General features: G+C 33.5%; 3 protein-coding genes and 1 pseudogene across 4 annotated transcripts; 2 read left to right on the top strand and 2 right to left on the bottom strand.

Annotated features, from left to right (window-relative positions):
* Positions 1 to 479: 479 nt before the first annotated feature.
* Positions 480 to 2,471, bottom strand: LOC133801941 (probable purine permease 10). Its single transcript, XM_062240172.1, has 2 exons — positions 2,297 to 2,471; positions 480 to 2,043 (listed from the first exon to the last, which is right to left on the bottom strand). Exons 1-2 carry the CDS (start codon positions 2,331 to 2,333, stop codon positions 887 to 889), a joined length of 1,194 nt encoding a protein of 397 aa, XP_062096156.1. The 5' UTR covers positions 2,334 to 2,471; the 3' UTR covers positions 480 to 886.
* A 2,444-nt stretch (positions 2,472 to 4,915) lies between these two features.
* On the bottom strand, positions 4,916 to 6,858 carry LOC133801940 (purine permease 21-like). 2 transcript variants are annotated; one of them, XM_062240170.1, is made up of 2 exons: positions 6,744 to 6,858; positions 4,916 to 6,465 (listed from the first exon to the last, which is right to left on the bottom strand). In XM_062240170.1, exons 1-2 carry the CDS (start codon positions 6,778 to 6,780, stop codon positions 5,309 to 5,311), a joined length of 1,194 nt encoding a protein of 397 aa, XP_062096154.1. In that variant the 5' UTR covers positions 6,781 to 6,858; the 3' UTR covers positions 4,916 to 5,308. The 2 variants fall into 2 exon arrangements, with proteins under 2 accessions (XP_062096154.1, XP_062096153.1); XM_062240169.1 differs by lacking the exon at positions 6,744 to 6,858 and adding an exon at positions 6,632 to 6,743.
* Positions 6,859 to 7,364: 506 nt separating this feature from the next.
* Positions 7,365 to 8,727, top strand: LOC133799378 (probable sugar phosphate/phosphate translocator At1g12500; annotated as a pseudogene).
* Positions 8,728 to 10,720: 1,993 nt separating this feature from the next.
* On the top strand, positions 10,721 to 14,301 carry LOC133799377 (uncharacterized). Its single transcript, XM_062237399.1, has 2 exons — positions 10,721 to 11,614; positions 12,974 to 14,301. The coding sequence occupies exons 1-2, from the start codon at positions 11,590 to 11,592 to the stop codon at positions 14,299 to 14,301; spliced, it is 1,353 nt and encodes a 450-aa protein (XP_062093383.1). The 5' UTR covers positions 10,721 to 11,589.
* The last annotated feature ends 502 nt before the right edge of the window (positions 14,302 to 14,803 follow it).

Raw genomic sequence — 14,803 nt, 5'->3', positions numbered from 1 at the left:
CTATTTTACATGGGCTTGGGCCTTATTGACTAGTTAGATAGTTTATTGGGCTGACTGACTGCTTGTTGGACTATTATTTATCAAGTATACAGATTTTGTCCACTACAATGAGAAATACAATTGTTAACTAACTAAATATGAGAAACTTAATTAAGAGTAAAACTATGACATAAACTAACTTTTATAAAAAAATGTGGAAAACTAAATTTATAAAATAAAAATTCTTAAAAAAAAACGATAGAATAACATTTTTTTTTTTTTGAAAAAAAGCCATACATTTACGATCTTTAAAATGTAATTTCTTCTTATTTTATCATATTTAATTTAAGTTTTTATATGAAGTGTAGTAACATATTGTTTTTCACAATCATATTTGATAATAATATAAAAATTCTAATGGGAAACAGAAATTGCCCTTGTCTCCGTCTAGACGAGGCGGACAAAATTTTCATTCTTTAAGTGGAATGAGAAAGAAGACAAAAATATAATCCCAGTGATTTTTATTCAATTACCTTCAAATGGAATATTGTACATTAATATTTTAATATTGCACACTACAAGACAATTATATAAACCTAAATGTAAATGGGTACCATATAAGGAGAATTGCTAGGGGATATCAACACCACAAGAGTTGATATATTATTATTGGTGCAATCCAATATTGAGTCCCACTTATTTGAATTTAATAAATATTATAAGTTATCGCTAACCAATCACGGGTATCACTTCATGTGTTGTTGGGCACTTTGCCAGATAGCAACACTGCCATATAAGATACTAAAACTAAATTTTAGCATGTAACAATTAACAACCCTCTAATCTTCCTTTTTCTTTTATATGTATTATATATAAACTATAAGAAAAAAAAACCTAGTTGATTAATTCAACCATTGAGCTCTTTCACCCTCTGTGGTGAGCCATTGCTTTGACCATTCCTTATTGAATTATCATTCTTGGAACTGTGATTGTCAAGATAGTTCTGATAAGCATATGAAACAAAGCCCCAAATAGCCAAAATCATAGCCATAGCCTTGATCCCATCCATCTTTTCATGGAAGAAAAACACAGCCATAACTGGGACAATAGGCAAACCCAAAACACTGATGACATTGGAGAAGAGGGAAGAGACCTCTAGTATTAAACCCACTACCCCAATGGAGAAAACTTGCCATCCTATGGCTGTCCATGATAATGTCATTACATATGAAACTTTCCCAAGTTCAAACTCATTCATTTCTTCTCTCAAAGTTGACCACTCACTGCTTGCAAAAAGTCCCACAAGAATTGCAACAGATGCAACAAGTGATTGAAACACTATGACATCCATGACCACTGAAAAACTCTCCTTTTTAAGAACTTTGTTCATCAAAAACTGTGTTAAGGAGAGAACCAAACCATACCCTGCAGAGGCACCCACAGTGCAAACAAACCCAAGTGCATACTTCCCTTTTGAGACTTTAGAAGATTCTTCAGAATTGGGTTCGAAAACGAGCAGAACAGAAGAGATGGTGAGAAGTACTAGGGAGTTGATTATGTAAGGAGTGAACTTTTGTGAGTTGAGAAAGAAGGAGAAGAAAGCATTGAAGGCCAATTGGGATGCACATATGATTGAGTAGGTTGATACTGGAAGGTACATGAGACCAACAGAGTAAAGATAACAATCTGCTGCTATAATTAGGCCAAGAACCAAGTAAATTGAGGTGACAAGTAAGGTAGATGGTTTTTTTGATTGGATAGAATTAGTGGTAGTACTAGTAGCGAAGTGATTTGTTTTGGTTTTGTACCTTTTTGTTGTGATGAAATAGTAAGGAAGAAGAATTGGAAAGCCTGCTAGCTGAACTAGTGTTGCCATCCATTTACTTTGTCCACCTCCTTCATAATACAATCTCCCTAATAAGGTTGCTACTGCTTGGCCAGAGAGAACAAATAATGAATATATCCCAATTCGAATCCAAAGTGTAAGTTTTCTACTTTGAGGACTAGTTGGCTGGTTGGATTCATTTGCAACGCCATGAGAATCGCCTTCATTAGCTTCCTGAGCTGGTGAAGATAACAACATAGCATATACACATAAGTGCTTCTTTAGTAATCATTGTTTACTATCAATATATATATATATACATATAGACCTTTGCAGTTATATTTATGTAAATAATTCAATTGAGATTTTAGTGCAAAACCTTTAGAAAAACAGTGTTTGATATCAATACGTGGGGACAAAGTTTCTCTTTTCCCATTCAATCTTCTCATTTTCATGAAAACATGTCACTTAGTTAAACCATAGAAGACTTACCCCTGATGCTGAGTTGAACTTCTTGAGCTTCTCCCATGTCAAAAGATGAACAAACTTTACAAACAAGGGTTGAAGAGAGGGAGAGAGAGAGAGAGGGAGAGAGAGAGAGGGAGAGAGGGAGAGAAGGAGAGAAGGAGGGAGAGAGAGAGGCCTTAATTGTGTTAGGTAATAGGTACTGCTACAGATGTAGATTGCATTAAATATTTCAGTATATCATTATCATTATCGAATTGCTTGAAAGAAAGATCTTATAGAGTGATGCAAGGTTGGCCAAAATTAATGATCACCACATTTTGTTATCTTGTTATTTTAATATGATTGATTATTCAATAATTGAAAATGGTAGTTGAAAACAAGCAATAATATATATTTATATATATGCGCTTGGATTCGATGCAGGTACCATTCTTTTATGGATCAAAAGTTATATTTTATGTGTCGTTTTTGGTAGCATTAATTGCTACTGATGCATTTACTAAAAATGATACATAAAATATAATTTTTGACACATAATAGACTTATACTCTAAAAACACTGAAATCAAAGCTATATGTACAAAATATAGGCTTTGAATTTTGTCCTGTTTAGAGACAATTTCTATTATGTAGTTTAGGTTTTGTTTTATGTACTTATGTTTAGATTTAATGTAGTTAGAGCACTTCCAACGGATGCTTTACTCAATCCTTTAAAATACATTATTAAAACACATATTTTTCTATTTTATTTTTAAGTTTTATATTATACCATATATCAGCTTTTCTATATATTTTTCTATATCATTTAAATATTATATCTTTAAACATATTTTATTAATTAAAGTAAAATAAAATACTTGAAAAAGAAAAAAGAAATAATAAATATATATACTAAATGAGAGAGAAAACTTATAAAGAAAAATAATAATATTAAAATATTATATAAATGATATGTAAATATTATGTAAATGTAGATATAGATTAATTGGAATTTGTGTATAGCTATTATAAATATATGTCTAAATGAGCTGATGAAATATGTTTTTATAAGTTTTAGCTAAATATTATAGAGTGTATTACAAAATATATCACAAAAACATATTTTTTTATAATTTACCTCAAATTTTTACATTATACTATATATTAGCTTCTCTATTTTTTCTTTACATCATTTAAATATTATATTTTTTTAAAAATATTTTATTTATTTTAAAAAATAAAATAATTAAATATAATAGTATCACACTCATATATATACAAAAACTTATAAAAAAATAATAAAATATTTATACCTTAAATAGTGTTTCAATACATATAGAGAAATACTATTTATTTAGGTAAACAAATATAAGTTTGCATCACCCATTAGAAGACTATTTAACAATTTTTTTCCTATATTATAAAAAATTAGATATTGTAACTACTTCATTGGAGTGCTCTTAGAACTTCATCTTAAGGCTTCTAATGATTAATGTTTATCTTATCAATTCAATCACTAATTGGACAGATGAATAAGATTCATCCTCGAGCAGGATAAATTCAATCCACCTCATATATATTGACTTTTTTTCCAATTCTCACTACTCTGAATTTTGATTGGACCAACCGGCCTCAAAATATTTAGAAACTAAGTTGTAACATATTGTTATTTTGACTATAAAATGAATTATTTTGCTTATATTATGTGACAATGTTTGTCACAACACATTATCACATATTAAGTGTGTAACATAGAATTTTGAACCTACAAGCTTCAACTAAGAGAGGACGGCTTAAATGGTCATGCTTGTGATATGCTTCTACAAAATTTGAGGTTTGAGTCCTTTTTGGATACCTACGTAATAATTAAGTAAAAATTGTTATAGTTTTCTAATATTCAAATGTCATATAATTAGGTGAGAAGCCTAGTAAAAAAACCTATATGCTTCAATAAATTTATAGTAATTAATTTAAAATTTTAGAATTACATAGTTCAGGTACATTTACTCAAAACAATAAAAATAAATAAGAACTCCATTGATTTTTACCATTGCATATATATATATATATATCAAAATTAATCACCCATAAATATTTTATAAGTAGACATATGTTAAATATCCATTCACCTCTCTAGTTTATTCGTACTTAAAATATTTTGAAAATAATAAAATATTTTGTGGAGATTTTTCATAAATATGATTTTTATGTTATTACTGCAAAAATATCAGATTATATTTTTTCTAATTTGTACGAGAAAATTTATCAAAGAAAAAAAACAAAGTATGAGAAATACAATTGCTAATTAACTAAATAAGAGAAACTTAATTAACATAAATTAGTTTTTACACAAAAATATGAGAAACTAAATCCATAAAAGTGAAAATTCTTAAAAAAAAAATAATAGAATAATTTTTTTTTGTTGAAAAAATTCATATATTTACAAATTTTATAAAAAAAAACCATATAAATTGTAAGTTCTTATTATTTTATCATATTTTAATTTAAGTTTTTATATGAAGTGTAGTAACGTATTGGTTTCCACAATCATATGACAATAATATAAAAATTCTGATGGGAAAGAAGTATATGGGAAACAGAAATTGCCCTTGTCTCCGTCTAGGCGAGGGTGACAAAATTTTCATTCTTTGAGTGGAATGAGAGAAGACAAAAATATAATGTGATTTTTATTCATATACCTTCAAATGGAATATTGTACATTGATATTTTAATATTGCACACTACAAGACAATTATATAAACATAAATGGGATCATATAAGAAGAATTGCTACGAGGCACCTCAAAGAGTTGACATATTGTTATTGGTGCAATCCAATATCGGGTTCTACTTATTTGAATTTAATAAGTATTATGTGATATCGCTAACCAATCATGGAGTACCATTTCATGTAGTGTTGGACACCTTAAGATGTCAAATAGCAACACTCTCATATAAGATACTAAAAGTAAATTTTAGCATGGAACAACCCTCTAATCTTTTTTTCTTTTATATGTATTATATATAAACTATAAGAAAAAAAAAACTAGTTGATTAATTCAACCATTGAGCTCTTTCACCCTCTCTGGTGAACCATTGCTTTGACTATTCCTTATTGGATTATCATTCTTGGAACTGTGATTGTCAAGATAGTTCTGATAAGCATATGAAACAAAGCCCCAAATAGCCAAAACCATAGCCATAGCCTTGATCCCATCCATCTTTTCATGGAAGAAAAACACAGCCATAACCGGGACAATAGGCAAACCCAAAACACCGATGACATTGGAGAAGAGGGCAGAGACCTCTAGTATTAAACCCACTATCCCAATGGATAAAACTTGCCAAGCTATGGCTGTCCATGATAATGTCATTACATATGAAACTTTCCCAAGTTCAAACTCATTCATTTCTTCTCTCAAAGTTGACCACTCACTGCTTGCAAAAAGTCCCACAAGAATTGCAACAGTTGCAACGAGTGATTGAAACACTATGACATCCATGACCACTGAAAAGCTCTCCTTTTTAAGAACTTTGTTCATGAAAAACTGTGTTAAGGGGAGAATCAAACCATACCCTGCAGAGGCACCCACAGTGCAAACAAACCCAAGTGCATACTTCCCTTTTGAGACTTTAGAAGATTCTTCAGAATTGGGTTCGAAAACGAGCAGAACAGAAGAGATGGTGAGAAGTACTAGGGAGTTGATTATGTAAGGAGTGAATTTCTGTGAGTTGAGAAAGAAGGAGAAGAAAGCATTAAAGCCCAATTGGGATGCACATATGATTGAGTAGGTTGATACTGGAAGGTACATAAGACCAACAGAGTAAAGATAACAAGCTGCTGCTACCATTAGGCCAAGAACTAAGTAAATTGAGGTGACAAGTAAGGTAGATGGTTTTTTTGATTGGATAGAATTAGTGGTAGTACTAGTAGTGGTGTGATTTGTTTTGGTTTTGAACCTTTTTATTGGGATGAAATAGTAAGGAAGAAGAATTGGAAAGCCTGCTAGCTGAACAAGTGTTGCCAGCCATTTACTCTGTCCACCTCTTTCATAATACAATCTCCCTAATAAGGTTGCTACTGCTTGGCCAGAGAGAACAAATAATGAATATATCCCAATTCGAACCCAAAGTGTAAGTTTTCTACTTTGAGGACTAGTTGGCTGGTTGGATTCATTTGCAACGCCATGAGAATCTCCTTCATTAGCTTCCTGAGCTGGTGAAGATAACAGATACATCAGCATATACACATAAGTGCTTCTTTATTAATCATTGTTTACTATCAATATATATATATATATATAGAGAGAGAGAGAGAGAGAGAGAGAGACCTTTGAAGTTATATTTATGAAAATAATTCAATTGAGTTTTTAGTACATAACCTTTAGAAAAACAGTGTTTGATATCACTACGTGGGGACAAAGTTTCTCTTTTCCCATTCAATCTTCTCATTTCATGAAAACATGTCACTTAGTTAAACCAAAGAAGACTTACCCCTGATGTTGAGTTGAACTTCTTGAGCTTCTCCCATGTCAAAAGATGAACAAACTTTACAAACAATGGTTGGAGAGAGAGAGAGAGGGAGAGAAGGAGAGAGAGAGGCCTTAATTGTATTCAATAATTGAAAATGGTAGTTGAAAACAAGCAATAATATATAGGGTTTTTAGCAGCGAAAATACTCAATGTTTTCGCAATGTTCCACTTTTATACCAAATCTTTTTTTTTGGCGGTGAAAAGCGTCTCTCCGTTACTGCCCACTTGTTAACACCGTTAATGGTGCTTATGTGGCATTGATGTGGCCTGACCGAAATAACGTGTCATTGCCACGTGTACAATATAAAATAAAAATTAATTTAAAATTGCAAATAATTATAAATTAAATAAATAAATAACCAAAATTAAAAAATAATTTCATAAAAAACGAAACCATTCTTTCCCCATCTTCTTTTCCCTCATCGTCTTTCCTCCCTGGGCACGAATCCGAGAGTTTTAGGGAGAGAGAGGAAGCTTGGTAGAGGGGACGACGATGGTGGAGACACAGTCATGGACGACGCGTCGTATGAGCAATCCAAGGCTGGACAACACCACCACCGCCATTGCAGACCAAGCGATTGATATTCTGGCGACACCATTTTCTGCTTCTTTGTCGTTTGTGGTAATACTTCTCTTCGTACATTCCGGTGTCGTTTAATCAAGCCGTTGGGGCTACGGGGCTGTTCTTCACTGCCATTTTTGCTTTCGTAATTACTTGCAAGAAGGAATCGGCTGAGGTGTATTTGGCTCTTTTGCCTGTGGTTTTTGGGATTGTGCTGGCCAGTAACAGTGAGCCATTGTTTAACTTATTTGGGTTCTTGGTTTGTGTGAGTTCGACTGCTGCTCGAGCTTTGAAATCAGTGGTTCAAGGTCTGTTATTATCTTCCGATTCCGAGAAGCTTCATTCCATGAATTTGTTGCTTTACATGGCTCCCATGGCAGCCATGATTTTGCTTCCTTTTACCCTTTACATTGAAGGGAATGTCGTGAGTGTTACGATTGAAAAAGCCAAAGGAGATCCATTTATGGTGTTCTTGTTGATTGGGAATGCGACGGTGGCTTACTTGGTGAACTTGACCAATTTCTTGGTAACCAAACACACTAGTGCCCTCACTTTATAGGTGCTCGGGAACGCCAAGGCGGCGATGGCGGCGATGGTGGCTTGCGTTTCGGTCTTAATCTTTAGGAACCCCGTGCTGGGCACGAAGTCGCGGATGGATCTTGGGGTCTCGGAGTTCATGGAGATGGGTTCAAGAGGAGGCGCGGGTTTGGGGAAGGCAATGATTTCTGGGGTGGGCTCTCACGAAGCTTGGGTTCGTGGGGGATAGGCGAGGGGTCTTGGGTACGCTAGGCTTGGAGCTCTGGTGGTTATGGCGACGGAGAATGGTGGTCGGAGGTGGGTATGGCGGTTGCTAAGGTTCCAAGGGAGGAAATAAGATGGGGAAAGAATGGTTTCGTTTTTTATGAATTATTTTTTAATTTTGGTTATTTATTTAATTTATAATTATTTGCAATTTTAAATTAATTTTTATTTTATATTGTACGCGTGGCAATGACACGTTATTTCGGTCAGGTCACGTCAATGCCACATAAGCACCATTAACGATGTTAACAAGTGGATAGTAACGGAGAGACACTTTTAGCGGGTTTGGGTATATTCACCGCTAAAAAAAAGATTTGATGTAAAAGTGGAACACTGTGAAAACATTGAGTATTTTCGCCGCTAAAAACCCTAATATATATTTAGGACAATTTTTCTATAGGGGCTTCACTTTAAGCCCTATCGGTGGAGCTCTCAGTGTTCTCGACTCGTGAATAGTTTTCGGCGCGATTTTTTTGTAAGACTGTGTATATTGTAGCTATTTAGAACATCCTGCAACTTTTTAGAAAATTCCGAATAGTTTACAGTACCGAAAACTAGGTTCAAACATGTTTTTCACGCGCATAAAAAAAATTAGTCACGCGTGCAACATGTTTTAACTTAGTTTTCGATACTGTAAACTATTCGAAATTTTTTGAAAATTTGCAGGATGTTCACTTTAAGCTCTACCGGTGGGGCTCTCAGTGTTCTCTACTCGTGAACAATTTTTGGCACGTTTTTTTGTAGGATCGTGTATATTGTAGCTATTTATAGCATCCTGCAAATTTTCAGAAAGTTTAGAATAGTTTACAGTACTGAAAACTAAGTTCAAGGCTTCACTTTAAGCCTTACCAGTGGGGCTCTTAGTGTTCTCGACTCGTGAACAGTTTTCGGCACAATTTTTTTGTAGGATCGTGTATATTGTAGCTATTTAGAGCATCCTGCAAATTTTCAGAAAATTTCGAATAGTTTACAGTACCGAAAACTAAGTTCAAACATGTTGTACGCGTGACTAATTTTATTTTATGCGCGTGGAAAATAACATGTTTGAACCTAGTTTTCACAACTGTAAACTATTCGGAATTTTCTGAAAATTATATATTTATATGTGCGCTTGGATTCGATGCAGGTAGGTTTTACTTTAAGCCCTACCGGTGGGGCTTTCAGTGTTCCCGACTCGTGGACAATTTTCGGCGCGATTTTTTGGTAGGACTATGTATATTGTAGCTATTTAGAACATCCTGCAAATTTTCAGAAAATTCCGAATAGTTTATAGTACTGAAAATTAAGTTCAAACATGTTGCACACTTGACTAATTTTTTTTATGCGTGTGGAAAAAATGTTTGATCCTAATTTTCGGTATTGTAAACTATTCGGAATTTTTAAAAAATTATATATTTATATATGGGTTTATACCTTTTTGGACCCTGTGTTTTGTTCAATTATCTGTTTGGACCCTGTATTTTGACAAATAACTTTTTGGACCCTGTATTTTATAAAATGGTTTAAATGGAACCCTAAACTCGATTTTGGTCAAAGTTTTCTGAGCTAAAATTACAAATAATTCACCAAACTAATAATTTAAAACAAAAATAAAATTATTTTGCCTAACAACTGTGTTGTTATATTCAATTTTTTCTTCATCAAAATTGAGTTTAAGAGTCTATTTGAATAATTTTACAAAACACAAGATCCAAAAATGAATTTGTCAAAATATAGAGTCTAAAAATAAATTTGTTAAAATACAAGGTACAAACAGGTAATGAGACAAAATATATGCGCTTGTGTTCGATGATGCGGGTACCATTCTTTTATGTATCAAAAGATATATTTCATGTGTCGTTTTTGGTAGTTTTACTAAAAATGATACATAAAATATAGTTATTGACACATAAAATATAATTTCTGACACATAATGGACCAGATACTCTGAGAACACTGAAACCAAAGCTATATGTACAAAATATAGCTTGAATTTTGTCCAGGTTAGAGACAATGTAGTTTAGGTTTTGTTTTATGTACTTATGTTTATATTTAATGTAGTTGGAACTTCATTTTAAGGTTTGTAATGATTGATGTTTATCTTATCAATTCAATCACTAATTGGACGGATCAATTCAATCACTAATTGGACGGATGAATAAGATTCATTCTCGAGAAGGATAAATTCCATCCACATGTATCTTGACTTTGCATCATTTAGTTTAACTTTTTTTTCTTTTCCAAATGTCACTACTCTAAATTTTGATTGGACCAACCGACTTTAAAACATTTAGAAACCAAGTTGTTCGTGGTGTGAATGGTGTGATTTATTGTTAGTTTATTGGACTACATTGTATATGCAGTTTGAACAATTTTTCAAACCGCAACCTGCACCACATAGATCTCAAATTGCATAAATTGTACCGCAAAAATGGGATGCATTATGGACGGTTTATATGAATCGCCAAATAATTTAACAATTAAACATTATAATTAATAAATATTCATAATAAAACGTGTTTAACAAAATAATAAATATACAACAAACTAATAAATTTTTAGCAAATAAAATTAAAATACAACAAACTAATAACAGAGAAAAAAATGTGATGTAGAAGTAAATATTTTAATTAAGGATGAATATCTTTAAGTTGAAGTAGAATGTGTATCATTTAGTTTAAATGTAGTAAAATTAAAAAATATATATATAAAAAAATTAATATATATAACGATGTGGTGGGTGCGGTTTGAACTGCATTTATAAACTTCAAAACCGTAAATCGCACCACACTGCGCTTTTTGGCAAAAATACAAATCGTAATCGCGCCGCGAAGGGTTCCAAACCACAAATTATAGTGCGGTGTGGGACCCCTACATACTATAAGAGATTTTAGCGTGTAAGTAACAAACCCTTCTTATCATTTATTTTATTTTTCTCTCTTCTTCTTTTGTATCTACATATACACATTATAAACCAATCTAGTTCATGAATTTAACAATTGATCTATTTCTCAGATGAAGCGTTGCATTAACTATTGCCTAGTGGGTTGTCAATTTTGGAACTGTGATTGTCAAGACAGTGTTGGAATTATTATAATGGACTAATATAATCATAGGTTTAATACCATAATATACAATCATTAATTATGTGCCTAATATTTTCTTATAACCATAATGGGATGGTTAATAAATAATTATGTGTTAGAGGCACATGAGAGCACCCTTAATACTATAGTTGGCCCATTAAATTATAGTATACCATAATAAAACCCACTTAAGCCCTATTAGTGAATAACCCCTTAGGGTTACAAGGGTATGACATATAAATATATGTCTTTGGTGATTAAGGGGTTTTAAGGTGATTGGTAATAAGAAAAAGGGGGATAGCTCCACATTGTGCCTCTAGGATTATTGCTCTAATCTTGTGGTTTTGTAGTGATTCTTGTTGGTGGTTCTTGGAATCAAATGGCTCACATGGATGGATTGGGAGGTATGTGCATTTATTGTATTTTGGATGCTCTAAATAAATGCTTGATCTTGGCTTTAATGATTATGAGTAATGATAGTTGGTGTGTATAAAGTTATTGATTGAATGCTCATAATCCATGATAATGTTTAACAATTGGTATTAGAGAGCCAAAGTTATTGATTTTAGAGCTCAATTTTTTTTTTCATAAACCCATATTCACAAATCTGAAATTTATGATATCTTTTCGGATTAATATGTTTAATGTTGTGTGAATATGAGTTTTATCATTTTAAATGTGTTCATATATGTTTTGGGAGCAATTTTTACATTTTCCATTGGAGTATATAGGAGTTTAACAATGGAGGATACCCATTTCAGATTCACCAATTTTTTGTCTATTATTTTGTGTTTTTTGAATTAAATGGGTATTGGAAATTGATAGAGGATTGAAAATGGAACAAAACCCCTCAAACGGCGTCCGTTTTGGTGGCCGGAGGTGGGAGATACGGCCGGGTCACGAATCGGGTCGCGTCGACCCGAGTTTCAGACCCGCGGACCCAGAAATCCTTTTTTGGTTGAACAGGGACGAGAAAAATGACATGTCGTTTTGCCTCTGTCGGGCAAAAACGACATGTCGTACGATCAGAGGTTCTCTTTCTTTCAGCCCGAACGACACGTCGTTTGCTGAGTCCTCCTCGCGCGTCGTTTATCCAAACGACATGTCGTTTTCGTCAAACGACATGTCGCACGGACCTGTTTAATTTAAAAAAAAAAAAAAAAAATCTCAGGTGCGTGGGGGCGCGTGCGTAGGTCTTTTTGGGCCATTTTTCACCTTTTTTAATTTTCTACCATCTATTTGTATGCACAATACTAATGCATGAATTTTATTCATATTTTGGTTGTTAATTTTAGTATTGTGGCATAAATTTTGTAATTTATTTCAACGATTAGTGCTTATTTTCTTACCTATCGTAAGAATAAGCATGAAAAATTGTTTGGTAATGAGGAACACTTAAATATTAATTTATTTAAGTATTGTTTTTTCCTCCAAATAACATTAAGATCCTTATAAGTAATTAATTATCCTATCGATGATAATTGCTTACTAAAGATGCTTAATATGGTGAAGAAAATTTATTAAATATTATGAATCACAATTTATCTATCCTTTCGATAGTGAATTAATGTATTTGATTATAATATTTAATAGATTGTTCTTACCTGTGTATGAGTTCTATTTTGTTAATTTGTCTAAGAACTCTAGCATACATAATGATCATTTGTTATTTTGCGATCATTTATTTATGAGAAAAAGAGCGCAAATGACATGATTTTGTTACAACATGCATTTAATGGTTATTGCTCTTGTTTCTCATTCAGCTTTAAGCAATCCAAGAACCTCTGCTATGTTGACGCTGAATGGAACCAACCACAAACAGTGGGTAGAATCTCTCATGATGAATTTGACTCTTATGAGAGTGGACTTGGCCTTGAGAACGGATGCACCTCCTAAACCTACTGTTGATGCCACTGAAAAGGACAGAAAGTCCTATGAGGATTGGGAGCATTCCAATCGTTGTTGTTTGATGCTTATGAGGTATCACATGGATGAGTCCATTCGTGATAGTATTCCTCAAACTGAAATTGCAAAGGATTTTCTCGCTGCGATCAAGGAGAAGTACAAGAAGTTCTCAAAGAATGAGAAAAATGAATGCTTAACTTTGTTCCATCGGACTAATTATGCCGATACAGGTGACATTAGAGCTCATATTGACAAACTGATGGGTTGTTACCAAAAGCTTAAGGGTATGGGATTGGATCTTGGTGAGGATTACATGGTGTGGTTTGTGATGGAAACCATTCCCTCTCAGTTTGATTCGATCAGATCAAGCTACAATGCTCAAAAGGAGCAATGGACCATTGAGGAGATGACTGCTAGTCTTGCCAAGGAAGAAGAGGACATGAAAAAGGGAAGAGCAAGAAGTATCGCCATGGTAACAAACCCAAGCAATTCTCAAAAGAGAAAGTCCACTTCCAACAACTCTAGTGACCAAAGGCCTTCTAAGAAGAAAGGCAACCACCCTAAAGGAAATGGACAAGTGAGTTCATCTTCAACTGGTCACAAGAATGAGTATTTCAAAGGGAAGTGCAACTTTTGTCAATGTTTCGGGCATAAGAAAGCCGATTGTCGAAAGCTCAAAGCCCACTTAGAGAGGAAAGGTAAATGTCTTGTGCTGGTTTGTTTAGAATCCAATATTATTGATGTGCCCTCAAATACGTGGTGGTTAGATACTGGAGCTACAATTCATGTTACGAATTCCTTGCAGGCAGTGACAAATCGAAGAAGGCCGAATAGTTTGGAGGAGTATGTATACATGGGAGACGATACTGAAGTCAGAATAGAATTTTTTGGGACTGTTAGACTACAGTTGAATACAAGACATTTTTTGGAATTGCATGATGTTGCTTATTTGCCCTCTATTAGGAGGAATTTGATTTCTGTATCTATTTTGGATAGACTAGGTCATAGTCTTCTTTTTGGAATTGGAAAACTGACTTTGTATCGTGACTCTATGTTGGTTGGAAATGGAAGTTTATGTGGAAATTTATATAAGCTTGATTTACATGATGTTGTTCCTGTTACTTCTCCCTCTTGTTCTTCTTCTTCTTCTCGTAATGCTATTGTTGGTTCTAAACGTGCGAGATGAGATTTGAAATCTTCCATGCTTTGGCATAAACGTTTGGGTCATATTTCTAGAGATAGAATGGAGAGATTGGTGAAAGATGGTGTACTTCAGGATCTCGATTTCTCTGATTTCACTGCCTGTGTTGATTGTATAAAAGGAAAGTTAACTGCCAAGGTTAGAAAGAGTAAGTCAGACAGATGCACAGATGTATTGGAGCTTATTCATACTGACATTTGTGGGCCTTTTGTTCCACCTGCTATGGGCGGCTATAAATACTTTATCACCTTCATTGATGATTTTTCCCGATATGGTCATGTTGAGCTCATTCGTGAGAAATCTGAGTCTTTAGATGCCTTTAAGATTTTCAAGACGAATGTTGAGCTTCAAAAGGGAAAGAAGATTAAAGCTGTCAATTCTGATAGAGGTGGAGAGTATTATGGGCGTTATGATGAAACTGGAAGGAACCCCGGGCCTTTTGCCAGATACTTGCAGGAATGTGGTATTGATGCAAGATATACAATGC

The sequence above is a fragment of the Humulus lupulus genome, chromosome 9, assembly GCF_963169125.1.
Source record: "Humulus lupulus chromosome 9, drHumLupu1.1, whole genome shotgun sequence".
Taxonomy (NCBI): domain Eukaryota; kingdom Viridiplantae; phylum Streptophyta; class Magnoliopsida; order Rosales; family Cannabaceae; genus Humulus; species Humulus lupulus.
This window is presented reverse-complemented; position numbering and strand designations above follow the sequence as displayed.

Coding starts and splice junctions, on each gene's coding strand:
- LOC133801941 (XM_062240172.1), bottom strand. CDS start 2,333: ATGGGAGAAGCTCAAGAAGTTCAACTCAGCATCAGGG. Junction 2,044..2,296: donor AGTTCAACTCAGCATCAGGG/GTAAGTCTTCTA, acceptor TATCTTCACCAG/CTCAGGAAGCTAATGAAGGC.
- LOC133799377 (XM_062237399.1), top strand. CDS start 11,590: ATGGCTCACATGGATGGATTGGGAG. Junction 11,615..12,973: donor TCACATGGATGGATTGGGAG/GTATGTGCATTT, acceptor TTTCTCATTCAG/CTTTAAGCAATCCAAGAACC.
- LOC133801940 (XM_062240169.1), bottom strand. CDS start 6,701: ATGAGAAGATTGAATGGGAAAAGAGAAACTTTGTCCCCACGTAGTGAT. Junction 6,466..6,631: donor CAAACACTGTTTTTCTAAAG/GTTATGTACTAA, acceptor TATCTTCACCAG/CTCAGGAAGCTAATGAAGGA.